Here is a 23,093-nt window from a genome sequence, read left to right as displayed (position 1 = left end):
GATAGCAGAGCAGTGTAATGTGCCAAAAACAATAGTGCACGAGATTATTAGGGAGCAATTACAGATGCGAAAAATTTGTGCAAAGTTGGTGCCGAAAGTGCTCAGTGATGATCAAAGACTCAATCGTTTGGAAATCGTGACACAACTTGCGGATCACTGCAAAAATGATCCACATTTTTTAGAGAACGTTGTTTCGGGTGACGAGACGTGGATCTTTGAGTACGACCCGGAGTCGAAGAGACCAAGTGCGGAGTGGCACACCCCATCATCACCCCGTCAAAAGAAAGCTCGCATGAGCAAATCTCGGATCAAGGCGATGCTCATTGTCTTTTTTGACAAAAGGGGAGTCGTCCACTACGAATTTGTACCTGAACGACAAACTGTAAATGCTGCATTTTACGTCCAAGTGCTCGACAGGCTTCGAAAACGAGTCGCCCGCGTTCGGCCAGCGATCAAAAACATCTGGCGGCTGCATCACGACAATGCGCCGTCTCACACCGCGCTTGTCGTGTCGGACTTCTTGGCCAAGCACGGCGTGGCAACGCTGCCGCACCCGCCCTACAGCCCGGACTTGGCACCACCGGACTTCTTTCTGTTCCCGAAGATAAAGAGGAGTTTGAAAGGAACGCGATACGGGACTTAGGACGCCGTCAAAGAGGCCGTGACGACGTGTCTTCGAGATGTTCCCGATGATGCCTTCGCGGGAGCGTTCCAGGAATGGGAACGCCGCTGGAACAAGTGTATCGACTCACAAGGGTCCTATTTTGAGGAATATTAGCTTAAGATATGTAAAAGTGTAATAATTTTTTTTCCTGAGCTCAGTACACTTATTTTCCGGACAAACCCTGTATGTATGTGTGTGTGTGTGTATATATATATATATGTATGTATATATATATGTATATATATATACATACACATACATATATATATATACATACATATATATATACATACACATACATATATACATACATACATGTTGGTGACTAGGAGCCTGAGGAGCAAGGAATGAGGTTAATTGTATTCAAAATTGGATTTGCATCCATACTAAAGAGTAATTTAGGTTATTAATAAAACCAGATCTGTAAGTAGAACTGCTGTAATTGATCAAATCAGATACATTGAACAAGTTCTTCCTGATTTTGAACTGCCTAGAGCCAGAAGTCTGTTCTATCCTTTTAAGAACAGAAAGCATAAAAATAAGGGAGGAGATTATGTTTACCAGCATGTACTAAGGCTACTGGAAATATATTGTACATTTATGTCCAACAAGGGTGGATACAGTCTGCTCAGTGTGTTTCCTTAGCCAAATTTGTAATAACTCATCTCAAAATAATTCAAAGGATATTAAACATGTTATGATACCTCAAGCAAAGAACTTAGCTAATTGGAAATTTCAACTGCAAACTTGCCACCATCCACCAAAAAGTGGATTTTTGCAATGTGAAATACTCATATGAAGAGCAATTACAGATACAATATTCATCACCATAAATATAGCACATACCAAAACTCTTTATGATGGCCACACATTGGGTGCTGTTGCTAACCATTAAATTTAGCAGTGACCCCAAAAGATAAAACATTTTTCAGGGTCACCCAACAGGGGATCAAGAAATCTGGTGCTCAGATGACTCAGGAATAAGAAACCTCTTGGAATCGGGCCAATATTCCCACCACCAAACATGAGGAAGAGCAACCCATGCACAGAGAAATAAAAATAGGAGTAAGACGGGTTGCCCAATCCATTGAAAATGCTGCTGAGGGGGATCAACATAGTGCTGCCAATAGATCTGGGCAACATCAACTGTAAGAATAGTTGGCAAAAATAGCCTTCATATATAACATGCAGAAGACTTAAAAAAAACATGTATTTAAGTAGTAGTAGTTTATGGGAGGTGACCAACAGCTAAGGTCATTTAAGCCATTAGGGATGGACGGGAAAGGAAGGGTGGAGTGAAACCTGGCATTGGCATTAGCCTACACTTGTTGAAAGGCGCCAAGGTGTCTGCAGTTTAACATCCCATTCAACGGATGTCGTACTCACTCAAAGTGCTCTCCACAAAGCACCTCAAGTAGAGATCAGGATACCGCTGAAAAATATTTGTCTCCAGGGTTTGAACCCAGGCCATCTTGGTGGGAAGCCTGAATGTTAGCCACCGCACCATCCCCATCCCCAAACATGTATTTAAGCAGTGATGTTTATTTGAATGATAAAATATATTTGAAAACCTAAGAAGTGCCGGAATATGCACAATATAACCTCACAGAATTTGACTAACCCTGAATACAGAATGTGCAAGTAATTAACTCATATGAATGACAGCATTGGACAAACCTTTATAAAATATACAAAGTCTGCAGCCTGGAAATAACCAAAAGTCAGCATTTCCAGGCATACCATTCCAATGTAATAACACCACATCAATATAAAGAAGTTTAAACACAAGTACTCAAATGAAGTTTCAACATCATGGCATGACTTCAATGGTATTCCTAGTCCACCAAATAGGGATTTATAGGTATGTTATCAACTATGTGTCCATTTGGTTATCTTGGGTTATCCAAATATGTTACATACGGTCGAAACCCAAAGAATGAGCATGATGGCTTAGCAAGGATATTTTAATTAGAGCATAACCAAACATTAACGTTTTAGGTTCAACTTTGTGGAATTCTTTCATGATGAGGGTAAAAAAGAAACTTTGCACTTCAACATTCTTAATGTTGAAGTGCCAAGTTTTTCTTTCTTACCCTGAGCATAACCAAATCTACAAAGAACCCAGATGAGAATTATAAAGTAAATACATTTACAAGGTAAATGAATTCCCATCTTGACCATGGCATAGAATCTTCATTTGTTGCATGTACATTTTCCATATCCAAAATAAATAACAAAAATAAAAAAATAAGTTATCACATCCCAAATTACCATCCCAGAAATAACAATATATTATAACATTAAACAAATGTATCCTGATGTATACACACTTAAACAAGCAAAACCTCACTTCAAAGGCAGATTATAACTAAACTTTCCCCAGGTCTAACTTTTTAATGAAAGTTTACATCAGAATTTTCCCCAGTTCTAACTTTTTAATGAAAGTTTACATCAGAATAAAATGAAAATTATTAAAAAAGTAATGATTCACACTTTTGGAAGACCTAAATAACATATTCCAACTTACATTTCATGACAACAATCTTTTCATAATAAGTAACATTGCAACCTTTTAAAACTCTGCATCGATTGTGCCTGATTTGATAAACCATATGTGAGAGGCAGAAAATCATAAAGCTCATGCCTATAGCTTGAAACCTGAATAAGTAGTTTAAACAGCTGTTTTTCAATAACTACATTAAACACTGAAATCTCGACCAATATAACTCTTTTTCTAACATGGCTAGGTAACAACACTATGATAACATTACTTATAACATTTTTAGCAATGAGAAATACAAATAAAATGCATAACATCTATTCATAAGTTAACATTTCAAGATCACAAACATATAGGCACATTCAATATACCCCTTAATTAACCCTAAAATTCCTCATGTTTTTATCAAATATCATTTACTAACTGCATCCAACAACAAAAAAATCACCTTTATTTCAATAAAAATTTGATGTTTTACTTATTCTTTTATCTTTTGAAAATTTATTCATTAACTGTTATGACTCTTCACTTGTTCTTTTTATCTTCAATGGGCTCATCCAATGAACCAGCACTATCTACACGTGTTCTATCAACTGGATAGAGCCTGAAAGGAACAGGGTTATTGATTATTTCCATTGATCAGCACTTATCTATTTCGTGCTTTGAATTTCAGGAATTTATGAAAATCAAAGGAGTTGATCCATTTTTCCTCGGGTATTAAATAGTATAAATATTAAAATTTAGATTTAACATTAATTCTTTTCTAAATTTAAAATTATTCTATACCAAAATATATAATTTGATAATTATAAGAAAATAACGGAAAAAGTATAAACTAAATATAGCAGAGTTAATTTTTTCATAATTCATTTATGATGGAATATTCGAAAAAATTTACAGCTGAGATGAACAACAGCTTATGCATTATATGAAGTGATCAGAATTTTTTTGAGAATATTTACAAAAAGTTGATGCATAACAATAAAAAGATTTTTAATATTTTAATTTAATTTAATATTTTTAGAAAAAGGTCGATTCACAGGTAAGATAATATACATACTTACTACCTTCTGAGTTGAGTTTTGCAAGATAAAAGCATAGAGGATACTATTTAGGTTATTAAGAAGTATGAGGGTAGTCTGAAAAGTTTCCGACCTCAACATGAAGTTAACAGCACTCTTCAACTAAAGTTAAGGAGAGTGTTTGCACATGCATTGTAAGGTGATTAATAAACTTTCAACCATTTTGGACACCCACTTGTAGTTTGACAATTGCTTGAGTGAGTCATTGTGAGGTTTTTTGTGAAAATAGAAAAAAATGTAGTATCAAGCTGCCATAAAATATTAGTTTTTGACAGGCAATATGCCAACGCAAATCAAAGATGAGTCGTTTGTTGTGAATGGGGCCTATGCAGTATCATTTATGACCATGAAATTTTGGGCAGCTGTTTTAAACTTGGTTGTACCAACTTGGCTGATGATGAGCACATGGGATGGCCAAAAACCACAAAAACAACCAATAACATGATAAAAGTTTACCGAATGGCAGTGGATCATCACCAAATTAGGTAAAATAGCTGAGGCATTAGGCATACCGACAGAACGCATTTGCCATATACATATTGACTGAAGTATTAGACATGCATAAGCTATTTTTATGAATATTTATATGAAAAAAAGTCTAAACAGTGTACTGCAAAGGGAAGGTGCTTAGATAATTTCACCCTTTTATTTTATTTGCTAATTTGAGTCTACACAGGAGGAAAAAGCACTGATGGCTGTAGATAAATGAGGGAGCAGTTTAATATCTATCACACCCATGCAAGGAACTATAAATGACTGACAACGATTTTTCATCTTTACATGTTATAATTCATTTCTATCATTCCTTTTGAAAGCATTATGCGATGCAAAAAAAATTTAAAATTAATATTAAAAGACCAATGGTCAAAAACGTAGGAAAATATCATAAGATTTTACAAATTATTATTTTAGAGGATTTTTTTGCATCAGTTTTCATGAAATATAATTATGTATTAGTAGCAAAGAATTTGACCAGAGTTTATTACTTTACTTTGAGTTAAATGGGAAAATCAAAATTAGACCAGAACGTGGCTCTTTAAACGAGATAGGTTGACAAAAATCCCAATAAGGTTTTTATAAAAGCAAAAGGTGGTTGTTTTCATATTAGTTTGAAATTTATATGGAATTTTTGTTCTTTAAGCTGGCCAAAAATGACATCCCTGAACTGAACCAAGTTCTAGTAATTGGCTGAGTACTAAAGAAGCTATATATACATTATTATACAAAAAAGTATTGAAAACCAGCACAAGTGCATTTTAATACAAAAGGGCAGTTAAATATGCAAAAAAAATTTATATTACAAAAGACAAATTTTTACAATATGTCAAAACATTTTTTTTAAGTAATAACATGGCAACATGGAAATCGACCTTGCTTTACAAATTAACTCATAACCCACCTAACTTAACCAACCTCATAATCTTTACCAAAACCAAAATGAGCTTTTCTCCACTGTGCTGCAAGAAAAAAAATATAGACTAACACCAAGATAAAGGTCGTCTGATGTGAAAATCTGCAGGTGGCTTCCTGGTCATTAGTAGGAGATTTTTTGTAATCTTATAGGTGGGCGAGTTAAAGAATTTGGGAACAATTTTCTGTTTCTGCTTGACAAATTTGAAAATCTCTTTTGCAACACTACAAGTAGCAACGAAGATGTATTTCTTCCTAAACCAGTAGCTATGCGAGTCAATAGGGGTTCAGCCCCTTAGTCAGAAAATCTAGGAAATGTCAGGAATCACTTAATTTCTTCAAAAATTGAGGCAGAAATAAGAAAAAGAGCATAATTATTTTTGAAAAATTCAAGAATAATTTTTGAACTGGGAAGATTTGCCTGTAAAAACAAATAGACCATAGCATGTTATAATATTCCTCATTCAGGAATTTTTTAAAAATGTTGCTGGTAACTATGTCATGTAATGTGCATCTTTGGATAATACAAAGAAGTTATAAGTTATATTAGTTTCCTGTATTATTTTCGTAGGTGCAATGCAATTGTAAACAATAATTCTTGTACAGCATATATTTCGGTATGTAGTTCAGCATGTCAGGAGAATTGAAAGATTATTGAATCAATTTATTATTTCCAAATCTTGGCTAATAGAGTTTACAGTAATTCCCAGCTCATAAGATGCATTTTATTACTTTAAAATGTGCTCTAAAATCAGCCTGCATCTTATTAGCCAGGGGTTTACGGGTATACTTTTGACCTATAAGCACAAGCTGATTCATTGGAAAAATACTTACCATTAAGCATTTTTTCCCTCAATAAGCATAATAGATGGTTGCCTTTATGACAAATTTTGATAATATCACTGTCTTGGGTCAGTAGTAAGGAACAGTGTTCCAACATTTAATTTGAAAGTACTTCCTAAAGAATTCCCAAATAAATTGTAAATGAATACAATGTAGTGCATTTTAGCTACTCTCACATGTGGTACTGCTGCAAAACTTATATTTGTTAGGCTAATGGTGATGTCACCCTTTTGCTAATACATTGTATCTCTCCTGATAAACCTGGAGTTTAGATACATTCAACCTTAAGTAGCATGAGTTTCGTAAAGGCATATACAATGTTTCTTTTAATACAAATTTCACTAATATCAAAGTGAAACTAAGCATCACATAAAAAGTTAAAATGATAATAACCTCGTGGGATCTTAAGAGAGAAGATTCTCATACAATATTACATTTAAACTTGAAGTCATGAATTATGCTTCAGAACATGTAAACTAGGCAGCTGAAAGGTGCTTTGGCCCACCTATGACTGAGAATATGATATAAGAATACAGGGAGCAGAAGGTGGATTCAGTTAATGCAGATATGAGTTCAAAAATTTACATCCATGCACCCCTAAATGGCCAAAGCTAAAGAAGCATGTTAAGAACCTGTTAATAAATCACAGGAAAAACCGGATTATTATTTCAACAAAACTGATTTTAATTAAAGATAGAAAACAAACAATAGGTAAGTCTATGGTCAATTTTTCTGGGACGTCATGATGCAAGAGGTTTATCAAGAGAACTAGTCAGACCATACGTACCAGATCTATAATAGCACTAAAAATGCCAGTTGAATATGAATGAAAGGTTATACGATAGCCAGTGCTGCCTGAGGTTTATATGAAAACAAAAACCCTCTACCATTGTAAAAGAAAATCTGGACGGACATATTACTATTATTAGGTAATCTACCGGTTAAGGTAGGTTTTTGGATGAACACAACCACCAAATAAATTTTGTGACCCCTAGCAAAACACAACATCCTACTCTACATCAGGTCCCTCTTCATCTCTGAGTACTTCCTTCCTCCCTTCCAACATCCCTATCCTGTTCCTTCCCTTTCCTCTTTTGCCCAACATTCTCCCCTCAAATAGTCTTCAACGTCTCACTACCGATCAATATGCCCTTCATCCATTTTTCCAGCCTCCTTAGGATTTCTCCAAACAAACCCCTCTCTTTGCCCACCATACCAAGTACTTCCTCATTTGTTTCCCTTCCGGTCCATTTCACCTTCTCCATTCTTCTACACACCCACATTTCAAAAGCCTCTTATCAACGTCAATCCTCTTGCTTCAATGACCCGTTTCCACGATTTACATAGCTATGGTCCATATTAAAATTTTTACGAGTCTTTTCTTGACATCCTTACTCAAAGTCCCTGTCATCAACTCCCTCCTCCTTGTGAAAGCCTTTTTGCCTAGCGCAATTCTTCTCCTTACGTCCCTACTACTTTGACCGTGTTGGTCCAAAACACTACCGAGATACGTAAACTGTTCTACCTGCTCTAGTTTTTCCCCTCTTATTTTAATGTTTAGCTTAGCTTTTCGTTTCTAGAAAATTGCATAACCTTTGTTTTATTAATATTGATTCTCATCCCATATCTGTTGCACTGAGTTTCCAATTCACTCAGCAATGCTTGCAACCTCTTGGCTGACTAACAAACTAACACTTGGTCATCAGCAAACCTAACTGATTTTACGAATTCCCCACCGATTTTCATTCTCACCTTCAGTTCTTCTCATACCTCTTCAATAATTTCCTCGACATATATGTAGAAAAGCAACGGCGGTAGTACACCAATTTCACCCTTCCTCTGCAAACTTTCCATATCCTCAAACTGCGTCTTCCACCATGCTTCTTTTGCTTTATTTGTTGCCCGCCTCAATTTATTGTTTAACTCTTTGTACTTCATTTTACCTTTCTCTGTGTTTACATTCTTCCATTTTTTCCACTCATCTATCTTCATGATCACCTCATCCATGATCCATGGTTTCCTTGTCTTTTTCATGTTAACGGTTCCAATAGTGTGTTTTGCGGCTTTTGACAACCCTTTCTTGATACTTTCCCATTTCTCTTCGATAATACTTACCTCTTTGCCATCCTCCACGATTTCCTCTACCGCCTGTTTGCATTCCTTCCGTTTCAAACCATTTATTGCGTCTACATTCCATTTCCTAACTTGCCGCCCCTGCCTTATCTTTTTGAAACGGACGCTACATTTCATAACAACTAAATTGTGGTCTGAGTCCGCATCCACTCCCGGGAAGCTGTGCGACTTTATCACACTGTTCCTAAACCTGTGCCCAACAGAATATAATCTAACTGATACCTTTCTGAGTCACCTGGCATTTTCCATGTATACCTGCATCTTTTGTGGTGTCTAAACCAAGTGTTGGTGATGGCTAACCCCTATCTCCTGCAGAACTCAATTGCTTTCTCCCCACGGTCATTCCTCGTGCCTAAACCGTAGTCCCCCACCTCATCACCATCTCTTCCTTTGCTTACCGTCGTATTCCAATCCCCTATCACTATCAAATGTTTTCCTGCAGCAACACACTCAATTATGTCCTCTAACTGTTTATATATCCTATCGACCTCTTCCTCCTTATGGATGCTCAGTGCCATGTATACCTGAACAATGGCCAAGTTCGTTGGTTCTGCTTTTATCTCTACTATTAATATTCTATCCGTTGGCTGTTCTATGTTGACTACGCTGCTTCTTACTTCTTTATTTAATACTATAGCAACCCCTTGTTGGCTCTTGTCCATGGCAAGGGTTTCGTGGGATGACGACTGCGGAAGCCTTGCCTCCCCCGCTGCTGGGCACTACACACGGCCGATTGGGTCGAGCCCCGTAGTCGCCAGGACTCATATTTTCTGTAGTATCCATCATTTAAATCTTGGGAATGATAATCGAGGTGGTTTCCCGTTGCCTTCCTCAATAGTGTTTTTAACGAGACACCATCACTTACTGGCCGCCCCACTGGGGTCATACGCCAATGCAGCCACCTCACCGAGGAACAGATGCTGAGTGAATTACGTTTTGCCTGGTTCCTACCTTCAACCTATCTGGCATGGGTGACCCTACCAGGAGCAATTGTTATTACTCCCACCAGCACGGCTCTAGGGGTCATCAGAATGCACAAGCCCTTCCACCACGTCAAGGTTGTAGTCCATGGGAGGGGGACGGACATATATTCATTTAGAAATGTTCTGGTGGAACATAAAAACAAATGTCCAATGAAAATCTTAGGCCTGTAAATTAGAAGTCTAAACATCCATATTTTCTCAAAAGAGAACTTACCAACGCTGATACAAGTAGATGAGGAAAACAATGTCATCACGAAAACAGGCAACTCGATGGGCCATAGGCATTGTAATTAGAAATGCAAATAAATCATCAATGAAGGTGTTGAATGCCTGAAAATTAATATAGAATATCAACCATGGTGTATATGAAGCCTGAAAACCATGACTAAGACCATTTACTGGGTAAAAATTAGCACATTGATAATCCAAACCTCACTGAATAAACAATAATCTATAGAGTGAAACCAGAGAGTGAACATATAATGCCCAACCACACTACTCATCGGACCAACCCTGAACTTAATTCATGGGAAAAAGTGTTCATATGCTGGCAGTGAGCGAGAAAAAGGACTTGGAATTTAGACATAGAAAGGGAAGGAGAGGAGGTATGAGAAGCAGATGGGCGAGAGGATTTAATACAAATATATTTTGCTCATAGTGCAATTAAATGCAATTATTTAACTCTTTAGAAAATACCCTTTGTGAAAAATCTTAAGGGAACAGTGACAGAGAATGATCACATATCATCACCTAGAATATATCAAGCTACGGCATGGAATGGGAAGTAATTATATGGTTCTGTAATGATAATAATCACATTTAGGACATGATAATAAAATTAAATAAATTTCTTATGCAACTTACCATAATTCTCAGACATATTTGAATGTCTTCGCAAAATCAGGATTATTAAGGAAGCTGATTAATGAATCTTTATTTTAACATACTATTTTGGCAAGTTAAACTTATCTGCAGTTGTTATTTGCTGGCATATATATAAATAACAGGCTGGCAATTATAAAAGGCATGGGTCTTCGGAGTAACATGACACCTTGTGAAATAGGCATTTAAAATTTAGCCCTATGATAAATTCCACTTGACAGAATAATATAAAATCACTTCTAGTTATTTAAATCAAGTATTTTTAATTATAATAAGTTAGAAAATATGCAGTGATGGTTTAATAAAAGCAATACTAATATTTGTATTCAGATTTTATTCCATATTCATTTTCATAAGTTGAATTATACTGCACACACAAAGTATGCATTTAAAAAATTGAAAAATTACCACCATGATTTTTCTTAGGGTATTTATATAATTTTCAATCTGAAAATACTGGATCATATCAAGCATGAACATTTTAATACCTTTGTTTTGCATGATTTCTTGATTCTCTAAAGACTGCTCTACACCACTTGGTACTTATAGATACATTTAACACTATTCCCACAAGAATTTTCACAAAAGGCTATTTTCTCCAGAGTTTTCAGCTCCATCCATGTCCATCAGCTCCTCACACCTCCTCCTCTCCCTACCTGACTTTTGAGCTCTTTTTCTTACATACTAGGAGGATACGAAATTTTGTCTTATGAATTAACATAGCTTAGAATTGATCCAATAAGTGGTGTGGCTAAACATGCATTTACTTTTGCGTTTGCCCACACATTACCATTGAGAATCTGTTTCAATTACATTTATGGAAATTCATAATCTATTTCCTACATATGCATGGACATACATCTATTTGGCACTTTGACTTACCATTTATAGGAATTCCCCTCCTCCTGTTTTGTAATAATAAATTTTATTCCAAATTTTTTTAATGCTTTACAATCTCAACTTTGAAATGGATTCTGCAGATATCAACTTTGATATTGCTGGTCAACTATTGAAAGGATAATTGAAAAGCAAATTCCCCTCATTGTGATAAGACAAATCCTGAATATGAATGAATACAGTAAATTCTAAATATTTATAATAAGGATACTTCACTGACCCAACAAGAGCCAATGTAATTAAATCAGCCTAAACCCTGTTGATTGCCAAAAATATTGCCACAGGAAACAATTGTTAGATTTCATTGAAATGGCCAACCCTGAAAAGATGATTCTAACCAAAGGATGTCTTGAAAGTTAATCTGTATAATTACCTAAGGAAATCTTGACTGTAAAAGCCAGAAAACAAGAAGATTTACATAAATCCTGATTTACACATATTTTACATTATAATATCATTATAAACTTTCTGTTTTATCAATTGGTTTCGATGCCTCAAAAATGAAATAACACCAAATTTCTCTTGACTTCATTTCATTTATGGAAAATCACTGTTTGGCAATGAGAATTTCAATTTGAAGGCAAACTGGAAAAGCAAATTTTTGGTGTTCTAATAATGTAACTACATATTTCTGAAAACATAAAAGTCATATCCATTGACAAGGAGCAAGCCAACCTTGTAAAATTATTAGAAAAATGCATGTTGATAGGCACCCAAGACATGTTGTGATCCTGGAATATTCATGCCATTTAATTTTCCTTTTACAGATTATATGTACATGCATGCCTAAATGATGGAATTAAAATTTTCATGGAAAGTCCTCTGCCCTGCGCAAATTACTGTAGCAGCAAGCTGAACACATGGGTGAGCTGAAGATGGAAGAATACACTAGTTTGCAAGGCAATGAATGCACTAGTTTGAAGGCCAACTTTTAATACACTAGAAGAAGAATACACTAGTTTGCAAGGCCAACTTTTAATAACACATGTGAACAATATTTGGGTGCTACACTCCAATGTTTTTACCACTGCCAAATAATGAAATTCCAGAAGCACTGCACATTGTCCAAAATGAAATTGCACAAGAATATTATTATTATTAATCTAGGTATCCTATCGCTTAGGTAGGTTTTAAATGGACACTGCATAAACCATTGTACAACTATATCTTTCTTCCTTCTTTTAACAAAAAAGCCACCATATGCACTAGAAATTTTTTCTTTCCGTAACCACATTGATATTAACAAAAAGAATATTTCATCACTCTTGTACATTGAATACCTGATACTAACCTTGTACATAAATGCTCTCCATGGTAAATGAGCAACTGATTTCAGTCTATAATTGACAAACAGTTGAGGTAGCATGAAGAGAAATCCAAATGCATACACTCCATTTACAAGATTATGAATGCACCATGAATACCAACTGAAATAATAAAAATTATAAATTAGAACTAGTACATATGCATGTATCATATCAAAGGTGAACATGGAAAGCAGTGAGTGGCAAAAATGAAAATTGCCATAAAATTTACTTTGATGAATGTTAAAATATTAAATATGAAATACCATTAAAAGGTTCTCTTCAGATGAACAACATGGAAAATTTTGGCTCAAATTTGATTAATTATAAATCTTGATATTTTGTTCTAAATTTTCATTTTTTAAACATGGGTTGATTTTGGGCCATCATGGTTAATGTTTTAAGAGTAAAATGTACATCAGCTGCCCTTGTGAGATGACATTAAATATAAAGTCAGCAACTGACTCCTCAGAGTAAGATGTATCAGTACACTAAATATATTATTTTACACTATATATTATTTAAAATATTTGGAAAATCAAATATAGCCCAGTTGATAGTAATTATACTGTCAAAATTAAGTTCGGAGAAAAAATACATGAAAACCTGCAATAATTTTAGCAAAATTTTCTAGTTAATGTGGGTGCTATCAGAACATTGTTATGCCTAGGCCATTTAGAAGCATCAAGAGCACTGTGATAATAGTAAAGTGACAGCACAAACTCTTCAAACTACAACAGCTATTTGGCTGTATTTCCACTTCTTCCTCAGCCTTAGATCTGGAGGAATGAGTATTTCTCAAACAATTTCATCATTGGTGATTAAATCACTTCTTTGTCTTGCATCATGTACCCAAAAGTTACGAATGATGTATTTAGAAGCAGCAAAAAACTCCAAACCACACAGAGCATCAATAACCATTCACACATCTGTAGTTTCAGAAGAGACTGCTTCTCTAATTCTCATATCCGCAATTTACAGGGTCCATACAATAAGTATGGTGACTAGTTTGCTTTAGCCTCACAGAGCGGTGGATGGGGATCTGACCGGTCTGCTCAGTAGAGGGGTCCCCCACCACTTAGGCACACTTTAGTTCAGTTGCCTCCGTGCATGCGTTGAGACAGTTGGTGGATTTTTGTGATGTGCAGTTGTTTGTCATATCGTTGCGCCAGCATGAAGTGCACCATCGAGCAATGCTATGCTGTGAAGTTTTGCATTACACTCGGGATATCTGCGTTGGAGACCCTTGAACTCATTAACAGGTTTATTAGGATGATGCCTTAAGCCACACAAGAGTTTTTGTGCGGCACAAACTGTTTAAGGAAGGCCAGGAGCCCGTCAAAGACGAGCACCACGTCAGACGCCCGACGACTGCTCAAACCGATGCTCAGGTGGCCAAAGTGAAAAAAGTTTTGGACTCTGACAGGCGTTTAACCATTGCCCTTATCAGTAAGGAGACCGGCCTTTCAGTCGGAACTGTTCACACCATTGTAACAGAGGGTCTTGCAATGAGGAAAGTGCGTGTGAAGCTAGAGCCTAAAGTCTTGAGCGAGGAAAAAAAACTGTGGGAGGAAATTTTGCAAGAAATTTTAGACTGCATCCAGGTAGATGAAGATTTTTTCGACAACATTATTTCCTCAAAGGATAGCTCAACAGATCAAAGGATACTGGTTCGACTCCATCGAGGTGGTTCAAGCGGGGACGACAAAGGCTCTCAACAATGTTCCGGAAACCAATTTCCAGTTGGCTATTGACGAGTGGCAGAAGTGCTGAACAAAGTGTATCAATGCAGGAGAAATGTATTTTGAAGATTATTAAGTAATTGTAATGATAACTGCAATAAATTTTGATTTTTGGAATCAGTCCTGATACTTATTGTACGGACCATGTACATATATTCTAAATAGAAAACTCTAGTCTCAGGATTTTTTGGAGGAGTTAGGCCTTCCAGGAGACCCCCTTGACAACAGAAAACATCTCAGCCATAAAAGTGCATATTTAGCATTCTTCATCTTCATTAGGGTTGAAAAGAAATATGCAAGCTCCTCACACTCCAAGTAAACAAATCATTCATAGAGACCAATTTCAGGTATCAAACACACAAATTAAACGTTAACACATGGGATGCCAAAAAATCCCAGAGAATAAACCTCTCCTAGTTAAATGTCTCAAAGAAATAAATATTCTTCAAGATATGATGACTCCATGGCCCCTAAACCAACAGCATTACACTTCATGCCAAATGGACATACTCAAAAGTCCTGGGAAACATCTATTTTGCTGGAGATGTATGTGTGTAAATATTAAGTTAGACACCAAAATAAACATATGTACACACATAACATGCCTACACATTCAGAGACATTTCAGTAAGACAATAAAACAGTTAAGCACACATCTAGGAAGAGCATAATTAATTCTCATAGTGACCCAGAGGCGGATGTAGATTGAGATCATTAATTAGTCCCAATACAGTGTAACATAAGATTCTGGGGAATAAGTGGGGGAAATTTATTAGGCGGAATTTAGAACCATTAACTGGGACAAGATGGGCACAGTAGCAGAAAGATGGGAACATCTCAAAAAAGGGATATAAAGAGCTACAAATGAACAGTATATGAACTACAGGAACAGTAGAAGAGCTGTAGGAACAGTAAATAGGCCAAGGAAATTGTGTATTCCACAAGAAATGGTTAGGAAGATAGACGAGCTAAGAAAATGGAAAATGTAAACATGTAGGTATATGGAGGTATAAAGAGATTATAAATAAATGAAAGGACTAACTTTGTAGTGCCACACGAACGTTCGTGTGGAACTACAAAGTTAGTCCTTTCATTTATTTATAATGAATCGGTTCCATAAAGTTACGCCAGAAACCATCAATTATATAAAGAGATTATGAAATGAGGAAAGGAACCAACAGAACATAATAGGCATGGAGGAAGAAGCCGTGGAAGGTTTAAAAACTTTACAAGGAAGGGTGATATGGGCGTGCTCAGGAATAGGGAAGTGAATGCATTATCAGGAAGTAAGAAAGAAAATACAAATATAATATTAAAGTAACAGCAGGAAAATTATCACTTGACCCACAACAGATTCATGAGAAATGTAAAGAATACATAAAAGGATTTTTCTGGAAAAATTATAAGACCAACAAGTTAAGTCATGGAGAGAGAATATGACATCGATGAGGATACCTTTATGATGGGTCAATGGTATATACCAATGGATGATCAAGCTTTAGCTAGTCACTCAGTTAAAGGATATTTTTATTGTTGAAGGCACAAGAAAATTATAATAATGGGTATGGGATGAGAATCAATGTAAACAAAACAATAAGGATTTGAAGAAAGCAACAGGCCATAAGATTAAGAATTGAGTTAGGCAAAGAAGCTTGAATAGGCCAAACGGAGTTTAGGAACCATGAGTAACAATGCTAAGAAATTATGATAGAAAACTCTGAGATGGAGCATGGTTTTGATAGGGAGAGTGCTGTGTTTGCACAGAATAAAAACTTGTTTGTCGAAGCAAGATAGCGGGCATATATTGGAGATTTTTGAGATGTGGGTGAGGAGAAGAATGGAAAAGGTCAAATGAACAGAAAGGAAAACAAAGAAGTACTTGGTAGGCATGATGGTGGAGGGGAGAAGGTGATTGGGATGCAGAGCATTTTGATATGAGATGCAATGTTGAAGACTGCTATAGAGGGGAGGGCATAGGAGGTAGGGGAGGTAAATAATAGACATGCTGGAAAGAATGAAGGGAGGTTGAAAGAATGTGGCATTGAAGAAAGGTTTATTGTAGTGTAGGGGGTCAGTTTCTGCCTTGTTGGGTGAGGTTTAAAAATGTAGCTGTGTTCAGTCTGTTCCAATTTAACTTAAATGGCAGACTACTTATTAATAATAATTAAAATAATATACACACTGGCTAAAAATTCATCCATATTAAATATCTAGCATTATTTAAAAAACCATTGCAAGTGCTACCAATAATTACACATAACCTAACTTTTTGATAAATTATCATTTAAAAAATGTGCATTATGCATAAAACATTATAATAGATGGAATTATTATATTTCTAACTTTCTACTTCTTTCTGGGTTAAAATTTACTTGCTATTGGATTACTATGATTTGAGAATATAAATGAGATTTCTGACATGTTTCATAATAACCAAATGTTATCATGTAATCAAATGCTAAAAGGATTTCGTACATTGGCAAAATTGGAATGCTTAGATGGGATGACTATCATTAGCCATAGAAAATGTATCTATATTATCATACCTGATCAAATAACTGAAGAAAACTTACCTTTTATGAGGGTGATATAACAAGGAATAAATTGCTCCACCAATGCATAATGGATACAGGATATATGACAAATATTTCATACTTTCAGCATCAAAGTCACGGGTCTCTTTTTCAGCAGCTGATTTATCACCTCCATCACCGAAATGTACTTTTAACGGTATCCAACCCCTTCGATTGAAACTAAACTTTAATCGTAGCACCTTCTTACATTTCCATAACTAAAGGTACAAAAAGAAATAAAAGTATAGTATAAAGAAAATACATCCATTAGACACTAGAATTTGAGATACAGTGAGAGATAATTTTGACGAAGACAGATACCTTTGGTCTTTCAAATGACTCATTAAATAATGAACAAACTAAATAAATAATGATTGCAATGAACGAACTCAAAATCATCACAAATAACTGTCTTCATCATAACATTATACACTAACACCTCTATATTATGAGCATTCATACAAAGAAACCTCTAAAGAAGAATTTAATGAAATCCTGTCTAAGTTATTCAACTACTGCCGAATGAAGTAAAACATGAACCACGGCATAATATTCACCTACAACGAGGTCAACACAAAAATAAATCATGAACATTGACTTTAACTCAAGTTGTGTATGGTGTGTTTGTGGTTGATTGTGTTGGTATGATATTGCTGTTGTCATCAGCAGAGCAAATAGGTATACAATAACAACACCTTCTCTCTTCAACTTGACTTTAGCACAGCATTTGATTCCATTGACAAAGACAAGCTAATGACTAAATTAACTTGTTCGGGATTTTCAAGAACCGCCACTACATGAATTCCCTATCACCTCTCAGGGCGCCGACAAAGAGTGGTGGCTGGTAACATTTACTCTTCATGGCACAATATAACATGCAGTGTTCCACAGGGCTCAATCCTGGGGCCCTTACTATTCTTATTGAACATTAATGACATTTCTTCATCTCTTCAATATTCCAAATATCACCTGTATGCAGACGACCTCCAGATCTATCTAAGTACCACTATCAATAACCTTCCTCTCACTATACAACAAATTAATGCTGACCCCAATAGCATAACAAGATGGGGCACGCAAAATTTCATCAGCCTAAATTCACATTAAATGCAAGCTATACTGATTGGATATCCCAAACAGCTCAAATCTATCGCTGTATTTCAACCATTCAACTTGTATCTTCAAGGCATACCCATTCCATTTAATAATGTTGCTACAAATCTAGGCCTCCTTATGGATGGAAATTTTTCATTGTCTTCCCAAGTTTTTAAAACTTCCTGCCAATCAATTCCTCCACTTCCTTAGGAAATATCAGTATATTATGCCCATCACATTAAAGAAGGAGATAGTTTCTTCTCTCATTATTCCTCACTTTGATTAAAGTAGCATAGCGTATCATTCATCAAGACTTTTCAAACGAGCTGCCGTTAAAACTGCAAAGGGCATTTAACTCATGTGTACGCTTCATTTACAATTTGAAAAATACTGATCACATTAAAGAATATTTTAACAAACTCGACTGGCTGTTTCTGGATTCTCACAGGAAACTCCACATACTGTCCTTACTCCACCAAATACTAAATGATAAAACCTGTCAGGATTTTACCAATGGTTTCAATAGGCTGGATAAAATACATTAACTAAATACAAGAGATAATCATAAACTCATTAGCCCTCATCACAGGACAACTACATACAACCAGTCATTTGCAGTCACAGCAAGTCGTCATTGGAATGAGCTTTCATCCATTATAACTAATGCACCATCTCTCCCATCATTCAACCGCGCACTTCATAAATCACTAATTTCCCAGCAAACCAACCAATAAAAATAGAGCTGTTAACAGACTTCAAGATCCTTCCTTTTTCTTTTGCAGGAGCATCATTTTTGTATTGACGACTGTATGTGGGTATGTTGATTATTGTGTTATAGTTATTAATTAAATAGGCAACTAATGTATTCTGTTGCTGTATGTTAGTCCTAAGATATTATATGTACAATTTGTGCAATTTATTTCTAAGTTTAATATTTTAAATGTGTGACAAGGGGTTAGATGGTAGAAGAGACTCCATAGTCTCAATCTCGCCCCAAAATAAAGATGACTATCTTTCTATCTATCCTCCAAATCACCCAGCATGTAGGTTTTCAAGTGGAGACCAACTTCTACTCATCTCTGCAGGGGTGAGGAGAACAACTTCTTCAGCATAATAAACTTCTTCAGTATTTTTTGGGGCTCAGCAAGGCTGAATGAGTAATATGCCAGGCCAATGCCACCAGTCCAAGCCCATTGTTTGTCAAGTTTGATCCATGATCAGGCCACTTCATTTCGTTTTGTCTTTACAGTAGCAAATTAACTTATTGGGCATAAAAAGTAGTGCTTATGCAAACTATTACTTTTGTAATAATGAAAATACCTACCTAGTCCTTCAATTTAAAAAGTAGTCAGAGGTAAACAGGTTATGGCCATACTGCATGGGGAATGATAGGATAGCGGTGGTAAGTAGGTCACTTATTGCCACATTTGAGCGAAGAAATCAAGCAAAAGCGGCCGCATTTGGTGAAGAAGAAAGTGTTGTTTCATCAAGACAATGCGCCAGCTCACAAATCCGTTATTGCAATGGCCAAAATTCATGAATTAAAGTTTGAATTGCTACCTCAAGCATCCTATTTGCCACATTTTCAACCGTAAAGAAGTGATGCCAGCAGTTATTCTGAGGAGCAAGACAGTTTGTATTATAAAAAGGGTATCCAACTTATTGAACATTGCTGGGAAAAGTGTATAGAACTGAAAGGAGATAATGTTGAAACTAAATATATTTTTCCATAATTTTTGTGTTTTCTTTGTTGGGTCGGGTACTTCTGGGACCACCCTCATAGTGTGATATCAGCCATCAGAGTTCCCTAAAAATGCTAACCCTAATGCCACTTGCATAGGCTCTTCAAATTACATGAGAGTATTTATCATGCTTTCTAGAATATGCACAACATAATCTTTATTCACTTCATGGCTTTCACCATTGACTGTCAAACACATGAGAAAATTAGTCTGCCTTCAGGAAGAAATCATTACAATTCTCCTCTTCATCTCCATTCTGCACCTTCAGGAAAGAGCACGAGGGGAGCTCTAATAAAAAAAATTACTGACCCTTGGGGTCTCTGAATATAGTTGGGAGAGACAGGTGGAACAAAGGGGGAGGGGAGTAGGTAGGGCTTATGCCTAGTGTGTCATGGTTGTGGGGGTAGTAAAATCCCAAAATAGTTTATATAATAAATAATGTTGAACTATCTCAATAGTTTCAGCCTCAACTTTGTGGAAGTTCATTTATTAATAATGTTGAAATTAATCTTAAGGCTTCTGTGACGTCTTTCTGATGAAGGTTCAATGGTGCTTCTGGGAATGACCATCGCGTAGGTTGGTTTAATTCCAACTTACTGCCAAGGAACAACCAATCAGATTGCTCTGAGCCAGCCAGAAACTTCTATACATAGCGACCAAAATGCAACAAAGATCTCTTAGACCTGAAGACTCTATATACCCTGTATGGCTCCAGGACTGGGTGTGAAACTGATGTCCAACAAGCCAACCAATGCAACAGTAATTCCTGGAAGCAGCATGGAACCTTCAACAAATAATGCTTATTGACACAATAATGCAATATGTAAAATTTGTATCAGATAGCAATCCAGAAACCACATTTAGCCCCAGATGACAATGTTAGTTGCTTCCCTGGTTTGAAGTATTTAGGGCAGTGTATCCAAAGAGTTTTGTTAGAAAGTGGACCTTGATATCATAAAGTTTTACTGTTTACTCTTCTTCTGTGGGTGTTCATAATCTTCAATTTCCATCCCCCCAACTCAAGAAGTAAGCAAATCTGTCTCCACAATCTACCCTCTCTCTGAGATCCCAGTGCGCATGGCACAGTAACCCTCATCTTTCTTTCATTTACCCTATCACTCTGATTGAATGAGAAAAACAAGGATGCACATCTGGATGACTACTGGTACAACTCACAGGAATCTGGTTATGAGATCCCCTCCAATTTCCTTGAGGAAGCCCAGTTGGACAGTTGATAGCAAGATGCACCAAGAGTATTTTTTTAAATTCACAACAGGTCTATCAGGTTATAGCTAAGATTCTGGTTCCAATTATGCCATTTATGTTAGTTTTTAACTTTCGACATTGATTGTGCAAAACTAAGTTGTTAGTAATAATAATATCTTAACTTGTCAAACATTGTTGTCCAACACATGCAAGTTTTGTTTCTGTTTAGTACCTAACCTTAGTTTTAAATTACATAATTATTTAAATTAGCTGGACTTCTCCCAGAAATTATGCAACCACACTGAAATTTGAACCAAACAACCATTTTTTTAGGCCCCACCAGCTTCATAATATGGAGATTTTACTGTATTTCAGTACGTACATTTTTATAAATTCACAATGTGGTTTACCAATTTAAAGCGTGTATAACTTACTCTTCAATTTATAGAAATAAGTAAATCAGAATCATTCTCCATCATTTTTTCCTTATTTGATGCAATCAACTTAATCTATCCTGTCATTGTGACGTTTTAATAAAATGTGGACGATTGTTTTGCAATACAATATGCATTCAATTTTGAAATACATCAGCCCTTCCAGGATATTTTCATGCATTAATAAGACTACTGCTACTGTTGTCTATCATTCAATTACTGCCAATTGTACTATTAAAGAATTGAGAATTGCATTACTCATATTTATCTTTTATCAAACATTTTCAAATAGCATATCATAAAAGTGCCTCAAAAACATTAAACGGTTAGTTCAAGAAAAGTTACCAGAGAGTACAAACAAAGATAGAGGGTTTGAATTATTAGATTTAAATTTGAAAATATTTGAAATAATCAGGGCCATTAAAAAATAAGTACATAATTCAACAAGATGTTTATGATATAAAATGTAATTATTAGGGAATAAGAACTGTTGAAACAATTTTAACACACTAAAAACTTAAGTGTTAGATTTGAAACAATGGATTTACCCCTTATTTTCTTCCCAGGTATACTCTTAATGGTAATTAAAAAATTATTTATTTCACCACAAATACTGAACAGGCTCCACTAGTGCCATATGTACATTAATGGTGAATTATGACTCTTACCTCAATGACTACCCCAATACCAGTAGGAATCAATACAAGAAGCGATGTGTTCTCATCTAGTAAATACAGGAAAACGACAATTTGGCTAAAACCACGCCACAGCACAGACCTAGTCGACAATCCAACCATATCTTCGCGCCGATGCCAGAAAGACACATCATTTTTGAAGGCAAGGAAGTCAAACAACAGCTGTAAAAAAATTAAATGAAAGAAAATTAGCATTATGATGAGACAAAAATGGAAACTCGACAAAATAACAAAAAAAATAAGAGCACACTCCAGCATTATAATTGAACAAAGATGGAAAATGTACAAAATAAAAAACTAAGAACAATTTTAAGGTTATTAAGAATTTGCTTAACCTAATTCACTAATTTACATAAAATTGGAAATATATTAGTCCAAGAAAACAATACTTCCCTACAAGTAAAACTATATTTTTATGAAACCTTTTCACTGTCAATTATTGAGTGAGAAAAGTATTATTATATCATAATGATTTGATAGTGCAAATATTTTACTGATTGATTATTATAGATATGATAAATACAAGTCAAATTGCACAAAACAGAACCATGTTGGAATACAGTTTCAAATTAAACTCTTTGCAAACAAAACTCAGAAAACTGAGAGCCTCCATAGGCTGGAAAAATGAAATACCAGTACGGTAGCAGCTGAAAAATTATCTTGAAGCATACATTAAAAAATATTGAGAACCATGGTGCCAAGTGCAATTTATTTACTTGTTTACAATACTCAGCCCTCTCGCAGAGAATGGTTTTAAGATGAATTAAGGTGGAACGCAGACACAAAGAATAGAATTTAGACTTTAAAACTACAGGCTTTGGATTAAGTAAAATTAGCTATCAAAACTAGATGTAAACCTAAATTAACACTAAAATGCAATGGCAGTTGACAAGCCCTTAGAAACTTTC

At 35.5% G+C, this 23,093-nt stretch overlaps 1 protein-coding gene across 1 annotated transcript in view; it reads right to left on the bottom strand.

The window, feature by feature from the left end:
* Positions 1–1,088: 1,088 nt before the first annotated feature.
* Positions 1,089–23,093, bottom strand: part of LOC139690374 (lipid scramblase CLPTM1L) — a 56,130-nt gene continuing 34,125 nt past the window's right edge. The window contains exons 7-11 of the mRNA XM_071587804.1: positions 22,159–22,347; positions 17,014–17,231; positions 12,686–12,821; positions 9,830–9,945; positions 1,089–3,768 (exon numbers count right to left, since the gene is read on the bottom strand). Coding sequence (XP_071443905.1) covers positions 3,690–3,768; positions 9,830–9,945; positions 12,686–12,821; positions 17,014–17,231; positions 22,159–22,347 — 738 coding nt within the window. The 3' untranslated portion in view covers positions 1,089–3,689. The remainder of the gene's footprint in view (positions 3,769–9,829; positions 9,946–12,685; positions 12,822–17,013; positions 17,232–22,158; positions 22,348–23,093) is intronic.

The sequence above is a fragment of the Hetaerina americana genome, unplaced genomic scaffold (genome assembly GCF_022747635.1).
Source record: "Hetaerina americana unplaced genomic scaffold, ioHetAmer1.1.p SCAF_3, whole genome shotgun sequence".
In the NCBI taxonomy this organism is placed as follows: Eukaryota; Metazoa; Arthropoda; class Insecta; order Odonata; family Calopterygidae; genus Hetaerina; species Hetaerina americana.
The sequence above is the reverse complement of the archived record's forward strand: the minus strand, read 5'-3'. Positions and strand labels throughout refer to the sequence as shown.